This window comes from Brassica napus, chromosome A6, assembly GCF_020379485.1.
Source record: "Brassica napus cultivar Da-Ae chromosome A6, Da-Ae, whole genome shotgun sequence".
Taxonomy (NCBI): Eukaryota; Viridiplantae; Streptophyta; class Magnoliopsida; order Brassicales; family Brassicaceae; genus Brassica; species Brassica napus.
This window is the reverse complement of record NC_063439.1, coordinates 22,894,506-22,913,832: the sequence shown is the minus strand read 5'-3', so window position 1 is coordinate 22,913,832 and position 19,327 is coordinate 22,894,506. Positions and strand designations below refer to the sequence as shown.

Genomic DNA, 19,327 nt, shown 5'->3' with positions numbered 1-19,327 from the left:
TATTTAATGTACTCTTTCCATTTTTTAAAAATTGTGCATTTACTTATTATTGTATATATAATTCGTATATTTATATATTTATAATATTTACTTATTATTTATTTTTCTATATATTGAGTATTTCTCTTTCTTATACTTTATATTTAGTTAATGTCTATATTTTATATTTTAAGATAGATGTTTAAATCTTTACGTATTTTTCCATTTTTAATGTAAAACGGCAATGTTTAATAGAAGAACTTGGACAAATAGTCAAATAGTTATATTTATGTTTTTTTTTCTTTTTTTAATAAAATGGTAATGTTACATTATGAAGATAACCCTTTTTTTTTAGTGAACAATGGTAATCTTACATATGTTTAATGTAGTTTTTTCATTTTTTTATGTTGTATGTTTACATATTATTGTTATTTTTAAATGTAAAATGGTAATTTTACATATGTTTAATGTAGTATTTCCATTTTTTATGTTGTATGTTTACATATTATTTATTATTTTCGAAATTATATATAATTTTTTTTTTACAAAATAGTAATGTTACATTATGGAGATAAGCCGTCTTTTTTTTTAAATGAAAATGGTAATCTTACATATGTTTAATGTAGTTTTTTCATTTTTTATGTTGTATGTTTATATATTATTTTCTTAAAATAAAAATGTAAAATGGTAATCTTACATATGTTTAATGTAGTATTTCCATTTTTATGTTGTAAGTTTTACATATATTTATTATTTTCAAAATTATATATAATGTTTTTTGTTTTTTTATAAAACGGTAATGTTACATTATGGAGATAAGCCGTCTTTTTTTTAAGTGAAAAATAGTAATCTTACATATGTTTAATGTAGTTTTTACATTTTTTTTAATGCTGTATGTTTACATATTTTTTATAATTTTCGAAAATAAGTAATATTAAAATGTAAAACTATATTTTAATGTCATGTGTCATCTTTTGAGATTATATTATATATTTACTTATTATTTATTTTTCTTTATATTGTGTATTTTTATTTCTTATACTTTCTATTTACTAATAATTTTATATTTTAAGATTGTTTACATTTTAAGATAGATGTTTAAATACTAATGTACTTTTTCCATTTTTTAAAATTGTGTATTTCCTTTTCTTATACTTTCTATTTGCGTAATATCTATAGTTTACATTTTAAGATATATGTTTAAATCTTAATATACTTTTTCCATTGTTTTTAAGTTGTGTATTTCTTTTTCTTATATTTTCTATTTACTTAATATCTATATTTTACATTTTAAGATAGATGTTTAATATTTAATATACTCTTTTCATTTTTAAAAAATTGTGCATTTACTTATTATTGTATATATAATTCGTATATTTATATATTTATAATATTTACTTATTATTTATTTTTTTAAATATTGAGTATTTCTCTTTTTTATACTTTATATTTAGTTAATGTCTATATTTTATATTTTAAGATAGATGTTTAAATCTTTACGTATTTTTCTATTTTTAATGTAAAACGGCAATGTTTAATAGAAGAACTTGGACAAATAGTCAAACATATTTATGTTTAATGTAGTATTTCCATTTTTATGTTGTATGTTTTACATATATTTATTATTTTCGAAATTATATATATATATTTTTTTTTTATAAAACGGTAATGTTAATAATTAATATTAAAATGTAAAACTATATTTTATGCCACGTGTCATCTTTCGGGAGAAATTTTTTCCGCTGATGTGGACGCCCTATGGAGTCTCAAAAGCTCCATTTTATTAGTAGAGTGAAAAATAGTAATCTTACATATGTTTTATGTAGTTTTCCATTTTTTAATGCTGTATGTTTACATATTTTTTACAATTTTCGAAAATAATTAATTTTAAAATGTAAAACTATATTTTATGCCACGTGTCATCTTTCGGGAGAAATTTTTTTCGCTGATGTGGACGCCCTATGGAGCCTCAAAAGCTCCCTTTTATTAATTTTCGAAAATAATTAATATTAAAATGTAAAACTATATTTTATGCCACGTGTCATCTTTCGGGAGAAATTTTTTCCGCTGATGTGGACGCCCTATGGAGCCTCAAAAGCTCCATTTTATTAGTAGAGTGAAAAATAGTAATCTTACATATGTTTTATGTAGTTTTCCATTTTTTAATGCTGTATGTTTACATATTTTTTACAATTTTCGAAAATAATTAATATTAAAATGTAAAACTATATTTTATGCCACGTGTCATCTTTCGGGAGAAATTTTTTCCGCTGATGTGGACGCCCTATGGAGCCTCAAAAGCTCCCTTTTATTAGTAGAGATTTAACTCTACCTCATTAAAAAAAAGGCAATTATCTCAAATAGACCTTTTAAAAATTTTATCACAAAAATAGATCCCAAAAACTAAAATGACCAGAATAGCAATTTTTTATTTTGAAAATTTTAAATTTTTTTAAAATTTTAAAATTTGAAATCATATCTCCAAAACCCCACTCCTCAAGTCTAAACCCTAAATTCTCAACCTTAAACCTTAAACCTTAAACTCCGCCCCTTAACTTTAAACCCTAATGTCTAGATTAATTAACCTTAGGGGTATAAGTGTATATTTATTTCTTTTGATAAAACATTTAAATCTATTTTGGTCATTTTTATTTGTAAGGTCTATATTTATGACAAAAAAATTGTTAGGTCTATCGTAAAGAATTTCTCTTTTTATAAATTGTAAGTTACCTTTTTTTGCAATAATGTTTTTTTTTTTGGTCACCTTTTTTTGCAATAATGTTCCACTGACTCTTTCTGAGATTTCAACTTCTAACCTTATCTATCTAAAACTTCTAAGGAGACTATTCATAGTGTCAAATCTACAATTTTAGATGTAGATCGAAATAGTTTCTCACCAAACAGTAGCACAACAATAGTCTTCAAAATATATTGTTTTCAACTAAATGAGCAAAAGAATATACTATGCATTGATTAGGTTGAAGCGTACTCAAAACTGGAGGATTAAAAATCAAATTCAGGTTTGTGAAACTAAAAACACCCAAACTCTCATTCTCAAATTAATTTAATTTTCATGAACTTTTTACTCTTTGATCTATTTATAACTTTTTTGTTTTTTAGATATCGATAAAAGCTACATGCTTCATAATAAAAAAGGTAAAGGTTAAACGAGATATGTAATAACATTTTTTAAATGGACAAATTACGTTTATTTGGTGTAGTAGCAATAGTTAGGGAAAAGAGAATAACACGGCAGCACGCGTCCAAAGCCCCTAAGAAATATAAGAATCACCACAAAAAGAAAAGATTCTATATTTTCATTGCAAGTATAGTATAAGAGTACTAGTAAAACAATACTACACGAAAACAAAATACATATAAAGGAAAAAAGACTATAAAATATATTAACGTCAACTATTTACAAAGATATGCTTTTCCTCAATGTGATTTTTATATGTAATGATATGTTTTTGGTTTTGTTAAATAGATTCTTATTTAACTTTCATCTTGTGTCCATGCATATTGGACTGTTGTAATATAAACATAATTTCAATTTTCTTTTTAAGTTTACCAATAAATATAACTCTAACAATACCATTTATTTCTACTGTAAATTACATAACCCTCCAAATAAATTTTTCCATTGTAAATTATAAAACAAATGTATAGAGTTATAAAAACAAATGCCCGTGCATAGCAAAAGATCAATACTAGTACCTACTAAATGAGTGGATATCCGTTTATGAGTTTTCTTAAAGAAAAGGACAAAAATCATATTTAGAATATTTTAAACTAACTTCAAATAAAAATTTTAATATAATAATTTAAATAATTTGTGTTTTTGAAAAATTCTTAGATTAAAATTGTGTTTAAAATATGTTATAAGTTTTTGATATTTTATGATACAATGAATTAATTAATATTTAATAAAAGTTAAAATATTTTTAGTTTCCAATTTTTGTAGTAATTTGAACTTTTATTTATTAAAATTTTTGAAATCAAATCAAACAGTTTCTTTATAATTTTTTATTTCATTAAAGCTCTTTTTAAATTTAGAAAATTGCCACAAATACCATATTCATAATACCATTTTTCATGTTTGCACTAACTATTTTTACTCTCATTTTTAATGAAGAGTAAAAGATATTTATACCACTATGTTTTACTAATTTAGACATAGGGTTTAGAGTTGAAGGATGGGGTAAGATCTCTGGAATGCGAAATTTAGGATTCTAATAAATATATAAATAAATATTTAAAAATATTAAAAAAATTGAAAATAGTTTCAAACATAACTTTCGATTTTTAAAAAGAAATTTTGAAACAAAACTAAAAAAAATAAAAAAAATTATAAAAAAGTTTGAATTTGAAAAAGTATAATTTGAAAACATTAAAAAACTATATATTTTTTTATTTATTTAAATAATTATTTATTATATATTTATATAGAGAACAAGTGTATAAGAGTCTTTTGCCACTTAATGAAGAAATTATTTTTGAAAATGTTCTTTTAGTGGTGGTAAAGATGAATAATGGTACCATGAAATTGGTAAACATGAAATTTCTCCTTAAAAATTTTCTTTATTAATTTATATTTTAAGTGTGTTTTATTTTATTTTAATTTTAAGATTTAAGATTTAATTGTTTATGAATTAAAAAAATTAAAAACTATATTAAGATATGACAAAAAAACTAATGACATGAAAAACTGTATTTTAAAAAACATAAACATATCTAAACGGGTGCCTATAAGCTAACAGACTTTTAAAAAAAAGTTTAAACATGCATGTGTATAAACATTAAACAAGCATAAATTTACAGGGTGTAAAGGGGCATGGCTTTAATGGGCATGGCCTAAACAGAGCTGGCCACCCATTAAAACATCTTTGTTCATCACCAACAAGCTCCTCAGTAACATACTCGCAAAGGTTCCATCTTTTTTCCCCGTATCATGTGTCATCATTGTAAGATCATGGTGAAGAAAATATTATTCTCTAGAAAAGCCAACTGAATGGTGGAGGGATTGTGTGTTTGATGCAGTTCATGGAGAAGAAAGGCCGAGTTCTCACTCCCCGTGCAGATTACTGTATATCAGGCATCACTTGAGCTACAGTAAGAGAGGAGAAGATTTACCATTCTTTAATCCAACATATCTCAGTGACTATACAACATAACCAAACTCATCATCTCATCAATGTATAGGTCATGGAACTGGTGGTGAAAGAGAACTTCATATTTGAAGAACAAAACATCAGCTTGTCGAAATTCCATACAGCTGATGAGGTTTCCTCATCTTTCCCTTGATCTTAGAATCTTAAATGATACAGTGAAGATAGAATTTCAACTATATATCAATATTTTTCAGGTATGGACTACATGAACTATGAGAAAACTTAGCCCGGTACATACAATAGTATCTAGTTTAAGGCAATCAAGAAATGCAAACACTTTGGTGGTTTGTTTCAGAACAGCTTATTAATCATCAGTTCATTTCTCTTTTAGGTTGTGAAAAATGATGGGCGAGTGATTGGTGAAGGAAAAGTCGGACCGGTAACAAAAAGGTTGTAAAGCGCTTACAAGAAACTGGTGGATGATTCTGACCGGTACTAGTTTTGAAACTTAGTGGAGATAATGTTTGGGGTCTATGAAATCCAGAACAGCCTGAACATACTCACGAGGAGGATTGGCTACACAAGTAATACTTATCTTTAGTGGAGCTACAGTTTGGGCATCATAGTACATGACATGGAGAGGCTCTTGTAAGAAACCGACACATTCGAATGTGCACTCGGGAGAAACTTGAGGGAATGGAGGAACCTCGTGAAGTTTCGACCAGGTTGATGCAGCCTCAAGAGTCCAAATACTATGAGCGCCTGGTTGAGAGCCTGTCGCAATAAGTGTGAATCTGTCATTTGCTTTCACCAACCTAACATAACGATAGACCCCATTTGATACCTTAATAATCTTGAACTAATCTTTTTAAGGTCGAAGCACATTACTTGGGATAAATTACCAGCTCGAAGTAAATTTTACCATCTAAGCAGAGTCAACGGTGGTCTACAGAAGGAGATGGAAGATTTTTGCAATCAACTTTTCTCCAATACATGTTTTCATCAAAGAGGGAGAGTACTTGAAACTCCATGTGTGGTGGCCGTGAACCTTGAACACTTGACTTAATATATATATATATATATGTTTGAAAATTAAATAGAGAAAATAATTAAAGTTGGTTGATTCAAATCAAAATCTATTTTAAATAATATTAAAGATAAGAATTATATTCTCTTGGGTATTTTTATTATGTGTGTATTAGATTGTACAAATATAAAATAAATTAAATATTAAAAAAAAAGTTTTTTTCCAATATAATAAAGTATACTGATTTTAGTTTATTAAAATAACTATAGTTATGTGAGTTAAAATATGTTTATAGTAAAGAAGTAATTTTACTTTTTTTTTGATATATATTATCTTGCTTAGAATCTTTGATTTTAAATATTATATAACATTTTAAAAATTAATTAATTTTTTTAAGATTTGTTTTGTAAAAATCATAGTTATATAAGTAAATTTTATTAAAAAAATATTTTTGATATTTTTTTAATTTTTTGTAATCTGATAAAAATGTAAATGAAGTGTGGGTAAATGTTTTATAATAAACAAATATGGAAAATGAATAAATCATCTCAGTAATAGTAATTATAAATTATTTTTAGCCAACTAAAGAAAACTTGATTTATGTTATTTAAATTGTTTTGTAATCATCTAAGAAAATGTATAGATATAAAGAATTTTTTTTATTTTTAAATATAACAGAATGTTACTTAAGATAACGTTATTATTTATTTTTAATATCAAACTTTTTTCTTCTAAATATTTTTTATGAAATCACAATATATGTTAAGAATATGTGCATATTAAATTCATTTTAAGATTTTATAAATGCATCATTTATATATATATATATATATGTTATTTAGAAAGATGATAAAAAACTAAATTAAAAATATATGCACATTAAATTCATTTTAAGATTTTATAAATTTTTCCTTTTTATTATTATATATATATGTTATTCAGAAGAAAAAACTAAATTAAAATTTAATTAATAGAAATTAGTAAAAAAAAATTTATTAGTGGCAATTAGATATAATATTTCAATTTGTTAATGTAAACTATGTGACCATCGTAAGAATTAATGTCAGAGTGCCACGAATTGTACAAATATAAAAAATAAATTAAAACCATAGTAAATATTAAGAAAAAATAATGATTTTTTGATATGGTAAAGTATAATACTTTTAGTTTATTAAAATTATTTAGAGTTATGCTAGTTAAAAATCCTTTTGTAATTATTTCACCAATATCGGTTTATAGTAAAAAGGTATTTTTAGTTTCCTTTTCTGATATATATTATCTTGTCTTTAAATATTATTTAGCATTTTAAATTAAATATCAATATTTTGCAATTTGTTTTTGAAAAATCATGTTATATAAGGTTAAAAAAATTAGAAATTTATAGAGACTTTTTTTTATTTGTGTAGTCTGATAATAATGTACAGAGAGTTTAGATAAAAAATTTTATAGAGAGAATAATATGCAAAAATGAATAAATCATCTCAATAATAGTAATTATAAAATATTAATATTTTTATTCAACTAAAAATATCTCGCTTTATGTTATTAAAATTATTTTTGAAATCATCTAAAAAGTGTAAAGATATAGATAAATTTTTATAATTTTGAAAATGTATAGATAAAAAGAAAATATTTTTATTATTTTGAAAATATGTGACAAAATGTTTCTTAAGATCATTTTAAAATATTATATATGTTTCTAAAAACAAGATTTTATTTTTTCCTAAAAGCAAGATTTTATTTTTTATATTTTATGAATCACATTATATAATAAAATATACACATATTAAGATCAATTTAAAATCTTATATATGTTTCTTTGTATTATATATATGTTAGAAGGAAATTTTATTTTAAAATAAATTATAATCTATTTAAGAGGAATTAATAAATAAACTTTTTATAATGCCAATTAAATATAATGTTTTAATTCATTAAGATTAACTATTGAAAAATCTCTTAGATAGCTTCTTTTAGTTTATTTTCACAAAAATAGATTACTAAGTAGGAAAATGACCAAAAGGAATTTTATTGAAATATAAATATGCGTTTATACCTTTAGATTTAACTAATCTAAAACTTAAAGTTAAGTGGTTAAGTTTTGAAAAAGAGTTCAAAATTTTAAAAATAAAAAATAAATATTAAAACTTAAAAAAAAAAACTATTTTAGTCATTTTATTTTTAAAAACTTTTTTTGTGACAAAAATTTAAAAATGCTATTCGAGAAAATTGCCGTTAACTATTTACTTGACCATCGTAACCATATATTATATGAAAGGAATCATATTTTCATATATTAAATGGTCAAACTTTCCAAAAAGTATTATGGCTCAACTGGAAAGTTATGTCCATGTGTCGCTAAATGATTGACACAATTGCTGATGACATATCCCCTAAATGGTCCCACCACCCTCTTGAGTCGATCCTCCTTTCTTCTTCGCCAAGTCTTCAACTTTCCAAATAATATCTCTCTATAAACTTCACATTATCCTCTCGTGTGGTGCTAATAATAACTAAACTGTGGTTTTGGGATTTCCAGAAGCATGAAGAGTTTCTTACCGTTGACCATAAAGCAAACCGCTTTACCAGCTCTTGTCCTGTTTCTACTATTAGCCATGTCGGAGCTAGCGTCAAGTCAACCCGGACTAGAAGACCCAAATAAGCCGTACGATTACAGTCGAACTCTAACCATGTATTTGGTAATTATGATAATCGCAATGCCCTTCGTGTACTTCTCCCTCTACATCCGCCACTGCAGGGAGGCAGCCGACGGCAGCGTTAACCATTTGGTAGGAGAGAGGAGAATGACGAACGCCACGGCTGCGCATGGTCTCGACGCGTCGGTGATCGAGACGTTCCCAACTTTCATCTACTCCGAAGTGAAGACGCAGAAGATCGGGAACGGTGCGCTAGAGTGCGCCATCTGTCTGAACGAGTTTCAGGATGATGAAACGCTGCGTTTGCTACCTAAATGCGATCACGTGTTCCACCCTCACTGTATCGGAGCATGGCTCCAGGGTCACGTGACTTGCCCCGTTTGCCGCACGAATCTCGCTGACCAGCGGCAGACGACTGAACCTGTCGAACCGGAAGTAATAACCGAAACGGATGTCGAGTCCCAACAAACCGTGATTCATGAACCGGCAGTGGAGCAAGGTGAGAGTGTTGGGCGTGTCAAATTCTCAAGGTCACACACGACAGGACATTCGGTGGTGTTACCTGGAGAATGTACCGACCGGTTTACGCTAAGGTTACCGGATGATTTAAGAAATAAGCTAATGGCGAGTGGGAAAATGACCCGGTCGAAGAGTCTTTTGAATCTACCAAGGAGTACTGGTAAACCGGTTGACCGGTCACTGGATCGATGGGACCAGTGGTTATTCATCAAAACACCGCCGTTTAGGTGGCAGAGCCAGGACGATGGTTCTATTAGGCGAGGTCGTGGTGATAGCATTTAAGCAAATGCAGTCACCGGTGGACTTTTCTTAGAAACACGTCGTGTTTGTGGAGGAGTACGCCGGTTCCTTCGCCGAGAGCTGAAGTTAATAATCATTGGTTCAAATTCAACGTACCGAGACAATTGGTTTAAGTTTAACTAGCGATTCGGTTTAGTTGGCTAAATCTTTTAGACAGCAAGTGTTAAAATATAAAATAGAATTGATAGAATAAAAATGAATGAAATGTAGAAAAACATAATAAATCCATCTCATTTATTTTTCAAAAGTTTGTAGAAATCTACCTTTTCTTTAGATTTTGTTTGTTTTTATGGGATTGATAGAATGATTATTTCATTCAATTAAAAAGGTTAAAAAAGTAGTATATATAAGGTCATATTACATAATTTTACTCTACAAAATAACAATACAGATTCTATCAATATAATCAGTAAAGGAATTGCTGACAAAAAAATCAGTAAAGGAAATAAATCAGATTATTATTTAAATTTTAATTAGTAAAGTTATATAAAAAATGGCGAAAAAATAAACGTTCTTCTTCTTCTTCTTCTTCCTGCCTGCGAGTGGATCCGGAGAACGAAAAAAAAAAGAACACTAGACGAGTGATTAGAAGAGAAGATGCATTCTTTTGGGTATAGAGCGAATGCTCTGCTCACGTTCGCTGTAACGATACTGGCCTTCATGTGCGCGATTGCGTCCTTCTCTGATAACTTCAGTAACCAAACTCCCTCTGCTCAGATCCAGGTTTGCGTTTGTTTTTGTATCTGCAGAGATCTCTTAGTGTAATCCTGGATCTAAAGATGCATGCTTTAGTTCGTGAGAGGGTTAAACTTGTTTAGATCCTTAGTTTTGTTTTAATAATGATTGTGCTTTGGTGTGGTGTGTAGATATTGAACATCAATTGGTTTCAGAAGCAACCCCATGGAAATGATGAGGTAAGCTCTCATGGTTTCATCAGATGAAAGTTTGGCTTTTGATGGTTGTTGAGTTGAGTAAGATCCATATTAAGCTTAGTATTCATTGTGTGATATTAAATTCGATGGCCCTTGGGATTCAGATGCCAGTTTCTGTGAACACTTTAGTAGAAATTTAATGATTTTACAATAGTCTAGTACTCTTGAAAGTCATACTGAACTCAAATTTTCCAAGTTGTTGAATATACACCAGGAATGTGATATTAGTTTATCAGTAGATGATGCTCTCTTATTTTCCAGCTTATGCATTGCACACACCATTAGTTTTGTCTTCGTTACCGGTTGCATATATTCAGCACTTTATGTGTGTTTCAGGTCAGCTTGACACTGAACATAACAGCGGACTTGCAGTCACTCTTCACTTGGAACACTAAGCAGGTATAGATAGTAGCATCTGCAAAAAAAATACACCAATGCTAATCTGACATCTTCACAATCTCGTACTGTATTGTTGGATGCTTCTTTCTGTATGGTCGGATGAACATAATAAAACCAACACAAACGACAATATTTGCAGGTGTTCGCTTTTGTAGCAGCAGAGTATAAAACCTCCAAGAATTCCCTAAACCAGGTATAAATCTACTCTGCTTCAAACGCTTTATAGCTTGATAAGAACGAGTTCAGAGTTATGTGGCTTTAGTGTGAGGACCCTATTGTTGATATACCATGAACATTTTTCACAGGTTTCTCTATGGGATGCCATAATACCAGAGAAGGAGCATGCCAAGTTCTGGATACAAATCTCAAATAAGTACCGTTTCATTGATCAGGTACTTTGAAAGCACTTTCTCTTAAAACACTCATCGTTCCCCTTTATAAAGAGCGTATCTGATTGTGGATCTTTCTAGGGATACAACCTCCGAGGGAAAGATTTCAACTTGACACTGCACTGGCATGTCATGCCCAAGACTGGCAAGATGTTTGCTGACAAAATAGTCATGTCTGGTTATCGTTTACCCGATGCATACAGATGATTATGAAGAGTCATACATCATCATCTAGGAAAGAAAGAGAGCTATGTTTCAGGTTTGAGACTCCAATGTCTGATCTGTATACTGACAACATGTTAATTTAGAATTATTTTTTTTATTAAAGATAATAAGAAGATAATTATCATGTTGGCTAGATGTGATTTTGTTTTACTAAAAATATATAAATAACAAGATAGGAAAGGAAACTGTTATGATATTTTCCTTTTTCGTGTGAGCTTTTACTGTGTATATAAAAGATAGAAAGAGAGCCTACGTATCTCTTCATCATCAATGGCTAGGAAGACAAAGCTTAGGAGGATAGAATCTGTATCGTTGCCCCACCATGTGGTTGAGATAATCATGGAGAGACTTCCTGTGAAGTCTCTGCTGAGTTTTAAGGCTGTGTCAAAGCAATGGAAATCAACGATCGAATCCCGGTTCTTCCAAGAAAGACAGTTTAAGAATCGTCAACAGTTTGGAGATCAAGATGTTCTCATGGTGTCTTCAACTTCTCTAAGAACACTTGTGTTTGGCTCACTATCATCAACATCATCATCGGGCAAGATCCCTTGGGGAAACGAAACGTACTTAGTTTGTCAGAGCAGCGTTGACGGCCTTGTTTGTCTGTACGATTCTCACCAACCTGGTTTTGTGGTCAACCCCACAACTGGATGGTATCGGCATCTTCCTCTCTCGAGACTACAACAACTCATAATCGACTTAGGATACCGTTACTTCGAGCTCGGACACGCAAACTTCGAACCTGGGTTCGGTAAAGACGAGTTCACAGGGACGCACAAGCCTGTTTGGCTCTATAACTCTTTCGAAATAGGCTTAGAGAATGCTACGACGTGTGAAGTTTTCGACTTTAGCACCAACTCTTGGAGGTATGTGACACCCTCTGCTCCTTGTCGGATTCTTGGAGGCTTCCCTACTCCTGTGTTTGTAGATGGGTCGCTTCATTGGTTCACAGAGTGCAAAGAAACCAAGGTGTTATCTTTCGACCTTCACACTGAAACTTTTAAAATCACCTCTAAAGCTCCCTTCAATGCAAGTCATTGGGATGTTCTTTTGTGCAACCTCAACAACCGCTTGTGCGTATCCAAGATGAATCTGTCTGACCAAGTTATATGGTCGTTCAATTCATTCAACAAGACATGGGACAAGCTTTGGTCCATAGATATTAATCGAACTTGGCTTTCCTTTGGTTTCCCAACAGTAAGCGCTCTCTCGCCACTAGCAATTTTTGTGGAGAAGGAGAAGAAGAAGTTGTTGTTTTATGATCGTGGTTACAATCATACGCTGGTGATACATGATCCTGAAACCAAATCATATGATGTTGCTCTTTCTGATGAATCCATTGGTTATCCTGTTTGTTATTTTCCAAGTTTAATCTCTATTTGATTATTGTCAATCTTTGCTTGTTTGTCCAAGTTATGGTTATTGTGTTACTTGTTTCATATTTGTTTTGAAACAACTTCAGGTCAACCATTGTTTTGAAGTGTGCTTTCTCATTCTTTTCTCTCGTTTAGTTCAATGGTAGCATAACTGAAAGCATTCATCATGAAAACAAGAGAATCTCGAGAAAGAATGAATTAGAAACAAACGCTTGTTTAAACTCTTCTACGGGATCTCCTCTTAGTAAGAAGAACCGAAGAAGAACAAGACCTGACTTGAGAAGCTAACTTAACGAAACTCTCTTTCTTGAATCCAAAGACCAGTGAAGCAACCAAACAGAGAAACACAATGACCAAAGATGTAGCCTCTCTCTTCAACTCTTTCACCAAACTGCTATTGTTGGATACATCTTTCTGTATGGTTGGATCACAATAAAGCCAACAAAAACGAAAATATTTGTATGTATTCGCTTTTGTAGCAGCAGGGTATAAAACCTCGAAGAATTCCCTGAATCAAGTAACGATTTATAGCCTACTTCTTTCGTTGTGGATAAGAACAAGTTCAGAGTTATGTGGTTTTAGCGTTGCTGCCTTCTCCATGCCTGTGATGTAGATCAGGACCCTCTTATTTATATACGATGAACATTTGACATTTTTTCACACGTTTCTCTATAGGATGCCATAATACCCGAGAAAGAGCATGCCAAGTTCTGGATAGAAATCTCGAATAAGTACCGTTTCATTGACCAGGTACTTTGAACACTTTCTCTTAAAACACTCATCGTTCCCCTTTATCAAGAGCATATCTGATTGTGGATCTTTCTACGAAAACAACCTCTGAGGGAAAGACTTCAACTTGACACTGCACTGACATGTCATGCCCTAGACCGGCAAGATGTTTGCTGACAAAATAGTAATGTCTGGTTATGAAGAGCCGCCTCATGCATCATCATCTAGGAAAGAAAGAGAGCTATGTTTCAGGTTTGAGACTCCAATGTCTGATCTGTATACTGAAAACATGTTAATTTAGAATTATTATTTTTATTAAAGATAATAAGAAGATAATTATCAGGTTGGCTTCATGTGATTTTGTTTTACTAAAAATAAATAAATAACAAGATAGAAAAATCAGTGGGTTGAGATTTTCCTTCTCGTGTGAGCCCAGGGTCGGCTTAGATAGGAGGGTGAACGGTGTGACTGTCCCATGTCCAATCCGTTGTATCCTTATTTCTTAATAGATAAGAGTCTGATTGTTTTTTAAAAATACATATATTTTTATATTAGAAATAAGAAAAGGGATCCAAATTTTTTTTCATATGAAAATATTTTTTATTTCCAAAGATTTATTTAAAAAAATATTTCTGGTATTTTGAAAAAAAACATATATCTATCAGATTTTTTTTTAAAAAATAATAATTTAGAAATTAATTTTTTTTTTGCCGAGGACCCATGAGACCATTGAGCAGGCCCTATGTGAGCCTTTCCTGTGTATATAAAAGAGAGAGAGCTATGTTGTATCACTTCTTCATTCAACAATGGCTAGGAAGACAAAACTTAGGAGGATGGAACCCGTATCAGTGCCCCACCACCATGTAATAGAGCGAATCATGGAGAGACTTCCGGTGAGGTCTCTGCTGAGTTTCAAGGCTGTGTCAAAGCAATGTGTTGGGGATGGATTTAACCCATCCACAAAGCCCATCGAACAAAGGGCCCAATCCAGCAGATCGAGTCAACCTCGGCTCGGAAGCCGATTCTCGGGGTATCGGCTTAGCCAGGAAATGCTGTTAGTCGAAGCGGAGAGCAAACGAAGCGGGACCAATCGACTAAGCGGCTCAGAGCGATCACCTCCTAATCAGGCCCGAAGGGCCGACAAGGCCCAATCGGTAAGGAGATTAGGTTAAGGTAATCGAACAGAGTATAAAAGGAGAGGAAAGCAAAGGAGAAAGGCATCGACACTTAGCTACACAAACTTAGCGGCGAGATTAGGGTTTATCATCCGTACAATCATCTCTCTGCTATTTGTACTTTTCCGGTTTAAGCTCTCACGAGCTCCGGCTTGCTTTTACTTTCTCCACCTTTGTAACATCATCTCGAAATCTAATAAACGCCTCTGTTCGACTCATTTCTAGTATTGTTTACTTCACCCGAGACCAAACTCACCTTAAACAATTGGCGCCCACCGTGGGGCGGAACAGACCCAGCGTTTCTAGACCGATATGACCACCGGAGGTACGAACCCAGATACCTCAGGAGAGGAGCCGGCACTCACGCCTCCTCCGCCTCCTCCCCTCCTCTCGTCGGAATTCATGAGTTCAGTCATAGCCCGACTTGCTCATCAAGAAGAAGTTCAGAAGACGACGAATGATCAGCTCGCCGCCATTGTCGCTGCTCTTAGCGCCTCCACCGGCAACTCACAACCGCTCCGTCGTTACCTCTTCAATACAAACCCTCCTACTCCGGCAGAAGGACGAACGACGAACCCAGTCGATCCCACTCTTCAACTCGCGGAAACCCTAGCCGCCGATGCTTCTCCTACAGCGTCAGATCCATCAACTGTCCGAGAAATCGCTGAGCTTAAACTAAATTTCCAACAAATGAGTTCGAGGATCCACCAAGCAACGAGTGCAGTACCCGAGATTGACAGTGTCATCGCATCAACATCGCGTACTCCTTTCACCGAGGAACTGACGGAGGTCAAACTCCGAAAGATGGACAAGTTGCGTCTTCCGGAATACAAACTAGGAGGAGACCCCGTCGAGCACTTGACGGCTTTTAATATTGCGGTAGCGAGGGCCAGACTCGCCCCCGATGAAAGAGACGCGGGATACTGCCAACTTTTCATTGAAACACTCAACGAGCAAGCCTTAACCTGGTTCTCGGGACTCGAAGAGAATTCAATTAGAAGCTTCAAAGAGCTCTCCTCGGCTTTTCTCAAGACTTACATCATGTTCACCAAGCGTGAAGCAACGGCGTCGACTCTCTGGAACCTCAAGCAAACGAAGGATCAGAATCTTCGTGATTACATGGAACGTTTTAAGTCGGTCGTGTCAAGAATCAATATCCCAGACCACATCGCCGTCGATGCCTTGAGGAACAATCTCCTTGTGGAATGTAAGTTCCGAGAAGATCTCTATCGATGCACCGCCACGACGTTGCAAGATGCCGTTGCTCGTTCTCACAACTTCATTCGTATGGAAGAAGACACTAAAGCCATCTTGAGCAAGCACAACTCGGCGAAGCAATCGGCGCCTAAAAATGCCGCCACAGCTCACGTCGAACCTCGTCAGCATGCTCCAAGCGATAAAAACAACCGTAAGAACGGTCTCCTTTACGTCGTCGACGAAAACGGGAAGAAGTGGAACACCTTTCATCGGGAAACCGATCCTCCAAGCGAATCCCCCCGAGCAACAGCGCCAGCCACGGTCGCCCAGGTCGATTCGGCAGCGGGATCTTCCCGGACCCCACCAGGGCTTACTAAATCGTGCAAACTCCACGGTGTAAAAGGTCACGACACTTCAGAGTGCAAAACACTTTTTGCGCAATTCCTCTCCTCACTCGAAAGCGGTGAAATTAAGATTCCTCCTCCGAAGCCAAAAAGCGAGAACAGTTGGAGCAGAAACAAGGACAGGAAAAATCAGCGAAAAAATCAAGCAAAACCGCGTCAAGACGACCAAAAACCAAAGGTCGCCGAGCAAATCCCACATCAAGACGATGATGGTGACGCCTCAGCTGACGAAGATCCGCCAGCAGCCAGACAAAGGATTGAAGTCATTCGAGCCCAACCGGAGTCCTCATCAGACGAAGAGAGCGATCTCGAGGAAGCCCTCGACCCGTTGGACTTACGTGTACTCCTCAAACGAAAGACCACGTCAACGAATGACAAGACTCCCGGATCTTCCGATCTCCGAGTCGAGCTCAATGCTAAAAGAACTAAGCATTCGCTGAGCCCAGGATCTTCATTGGCAACTACGGAAGGCAATCCTATCGTCGATCTACGAGATCAGCTTAACGCGCGAGTCAGCGATTTGCGTGCAAAACTGGACCACAAAAAGGCCGGGTCGCCGAAAGAAAGCGAAGACCTCCGAGCTCTCCTCACCAGGAAGCAATCAAGTGTCAGGCCGCGGATCAACGTGATTATGGGAGGATCTCCACCTTGCGGGGACTCCGTACGAGCAGTCAAAGATCACCGACGAATGGTGGACACCTCGCAGCGCTGGCCGCAGAAGTTCCCAACTGATCTCCCAATCTCCTTCTCAACTGAAGACCTTGTCGGAGTAAATTTTCCTCACAACGATCCTCTTCTCGTCGTTTTAGCTATCGATAAGTACGACGTCACCAAAGTGCTGATCGATACTGGCAGCTCGGTCGATATCATTTTTCGCGAAACTCTCGTAAAAATGGGAATCGACTTAAAAGACGTGAAACCGTCATCCAGGACTCTCACCGGCGTTAACGGTTCTTCCGAAGTAATCATGGGAACTATCCGTCTCTCGGTACAAGCAGAGGGAGTAGCTCGGATGGTCAAGTTCTCGGTAGTCAGCACCAAGGCTCCCTACCACGTGATACTAGGCACTCCATGGTTGTACTCCATGCGTGCAATCGCATCCACGTACCATCAGTGCGTCAAATTCCCGGGAATGGATGGCACGACTAAGACAGTGAGAGGAGATCAACGGGCCGCGCGAGATCTCTTAATCGCCACGGTCAAACTGCAGCGATCTCAGTCGCTAGTCAACTCGATCTCACCTCCTATCAGCAAGATCTGCCCACAAAAAGAAGAGGTGCTCGAAGTCCCAGTCGACGAATCGGATCCAAGTAAAGTGCTACGAGTAGGCGCTTATCTATCGGACGAGATGCAACGTGATATCACGGATTTCCTGAAGCAAAACTTGTCTACCTTTGCCTGGTCGATGACTGACATGCAGGGAATCGACCAGTCCATCACGACTCACGAGCTAAACGTAGACCCAAATATTAAGCCCATCCGACAGAAGAGACGAAAGTTGGGTCCCGAAAGATCCAAAGCAGTTGTCGAGGAAGTCGAGCGCTTACTAAGCGCGGGCTCGATAGCAGAAGTTCGTTACCCGGAATGGCTCGCTAACCCGGTGGTTGTCAAGAAGAAAAACGGCAAGTGGCGCATGTGCGTCGATTTTACTGACCTCAACAAAGCCTGCCCAAAAGACAGCTACCCACTTCCGAACATCGACAGACTTGTCGAATCAACTGCCGGCAATGAAATGCTCACGTTTATGGACGCTTTCTCGGGATACAACCAGATCATGATGCATCCCGACGATCGAGAGAAGACGTCGTTCATAACGGATCGAGGAACTTACTGCTACAAAGTAATGCCCTTCGGGCTGAAGAATGCCGGTGCGACGTACCAGCGACTTGTCAACCGCATGTTCGCTAAACAGCTCGGTACAACGATGGAAGTCTACATCGATGACATGCTCGTCAAATCAGTCCGAGCAAACGACCACCTGGCACATTTAAGGGAGTGTTTCGACATCCTAAACGCGTACAAGATGAAGCTAAACCCGGCCAAATGCACTTTCGGGGTATCGTCCGGAGAATTCCTTGGCTACATAGTGACGCAGCGGGGAATCGAAGCAAACCCGAAGCAAATATCAGCTGTCCTTGATCTCCCCAGTCCGAGAAACTGCCGAGAAGTCCAACGACTAACAGGCCGAATCGCAGCACTTAATCGTTTCATCTCCCGATCCACCGATAAATGCCTCCCATTCTACGATCTCCTCCGAGGAAACAAGAAATTCATTTGGGACGATAAATGTGAGGAGGCTTTTAATCAGCTCAAACACTACCTTACGACGCCTCCTATCCTGGCTAAACCAGACATAGGCGACGTTTTATCTCTCTACATTGCGGTCTCGTCTGCCGCAGTCAGCAGCGTACTAATCAAGGAAGACCGAGGAGAACAACGACCTGTTTTCTACATGAGTAGAAGGATGACCGGACCAGAGACCCGGTACCCGACACTTGAAAAGATGGCCCTGGCCGTCGTCGAATCAGCAAGGAAACTCCGCCCCTATTTTCAGTCACACTCGGTAGAAGTTCTCACCGACCAGCCGCTCAGAACTGTCTTGCAGAACACTAACAGAGCTGGCCGCCTTACCAAGTGGGCGATCGAACTCGGAGAGCTCGACATCACCTACAAGTGTAGAACCGCCGCTAAGGCCCAAGTCCTCGCCGATTTCCTCGTGGAGCTATCTCCGGAACTCGCTCAGGATTTGGAAACTTCGGATTCGACCTGGATCTTGCATGTCGACGGTTCCTCAACAAACAAAGGCTCTGGTGCAGGAGTTCAACTTCAATCTCCGTCAGGAGAACTCATTCGACAGTCGTTCAGTTTCGGTTTCCCAGCGTCAAACAACGAGGCGGAGTATGAATCA

General features: G+C 35.2%; 3 protein-coding genes across 3 annotated transcripts; all 3 read left to right on the top strand.

Moving 5' to 3' along the window:
* The first annotated feature begins 7,930 nt into the window (after nucleotides 1-7,930).
* On the top strand, nucleotides 7,931-9,870 carry LOC125575914 (E3 ubiquitin-protein ligase ATL31-like). The gene has a single exon (XM_048735196.1). The coding sequence runs from the start codon at nucleotides 8,661-8,663 to the stop codon at nucleotides 9,573-9,575; it is 915 nt and encodes a 304-aa protein (XP_048591153.1). The 5' UTR covers nucleotides 7,931-8,660; the 3' UTR covers nucleotides 9,576-9,870.
* A 233-nt stretch (nucleotides 9,871-10,103) lies between these two features.
* LOC106407427 (signal peptidase complex subunit 3B) lies at nucleotides 10,104-11,671 on the top strand. The gene is made up of 6 exons (XM_013848282.3): nucleotides 10,104-10,316; nucleotides 10,460-10,507; nucleotides 10,862-10,924; nucleotides 11,064-11,117; nucleotides 11,230-11,316; nucleotides 11,395-11,671. Exons 1-6 carry the CDS (start codon nucleotides 10,191-10,193, stop codon nucleotides 11,518-11,520), a joined length of 504 nt encoding a protein of 167 aa, XP_013703736.2. The 5' UTR covers nucleotides 10,104-10,190; the 3' UTR covers nucleotides 11,521-11,671.
* A 137-nt stretch (nucleotides 11,672-11,808) lies between these two features.
* LOC106407426 (F-box/LRR-repeat/kelch-repeat protein At1g09650-like) lies at nucleotides 11,809-13,963 on the top strand. The gene has a single exon (XM_013848281.3). It carries the CDS (start codon nucleotides 11,809-11,811, stop codon nucleotides 12,919-12,921), a length of 1,113 nt encoding a protein of 370 aa, XP_013703735.2. The 3' UTR covers nucleotides 12,922-13,963.
* Nucleotides 13,964-19,327: the final 5,364 nt, after the last annotated feature.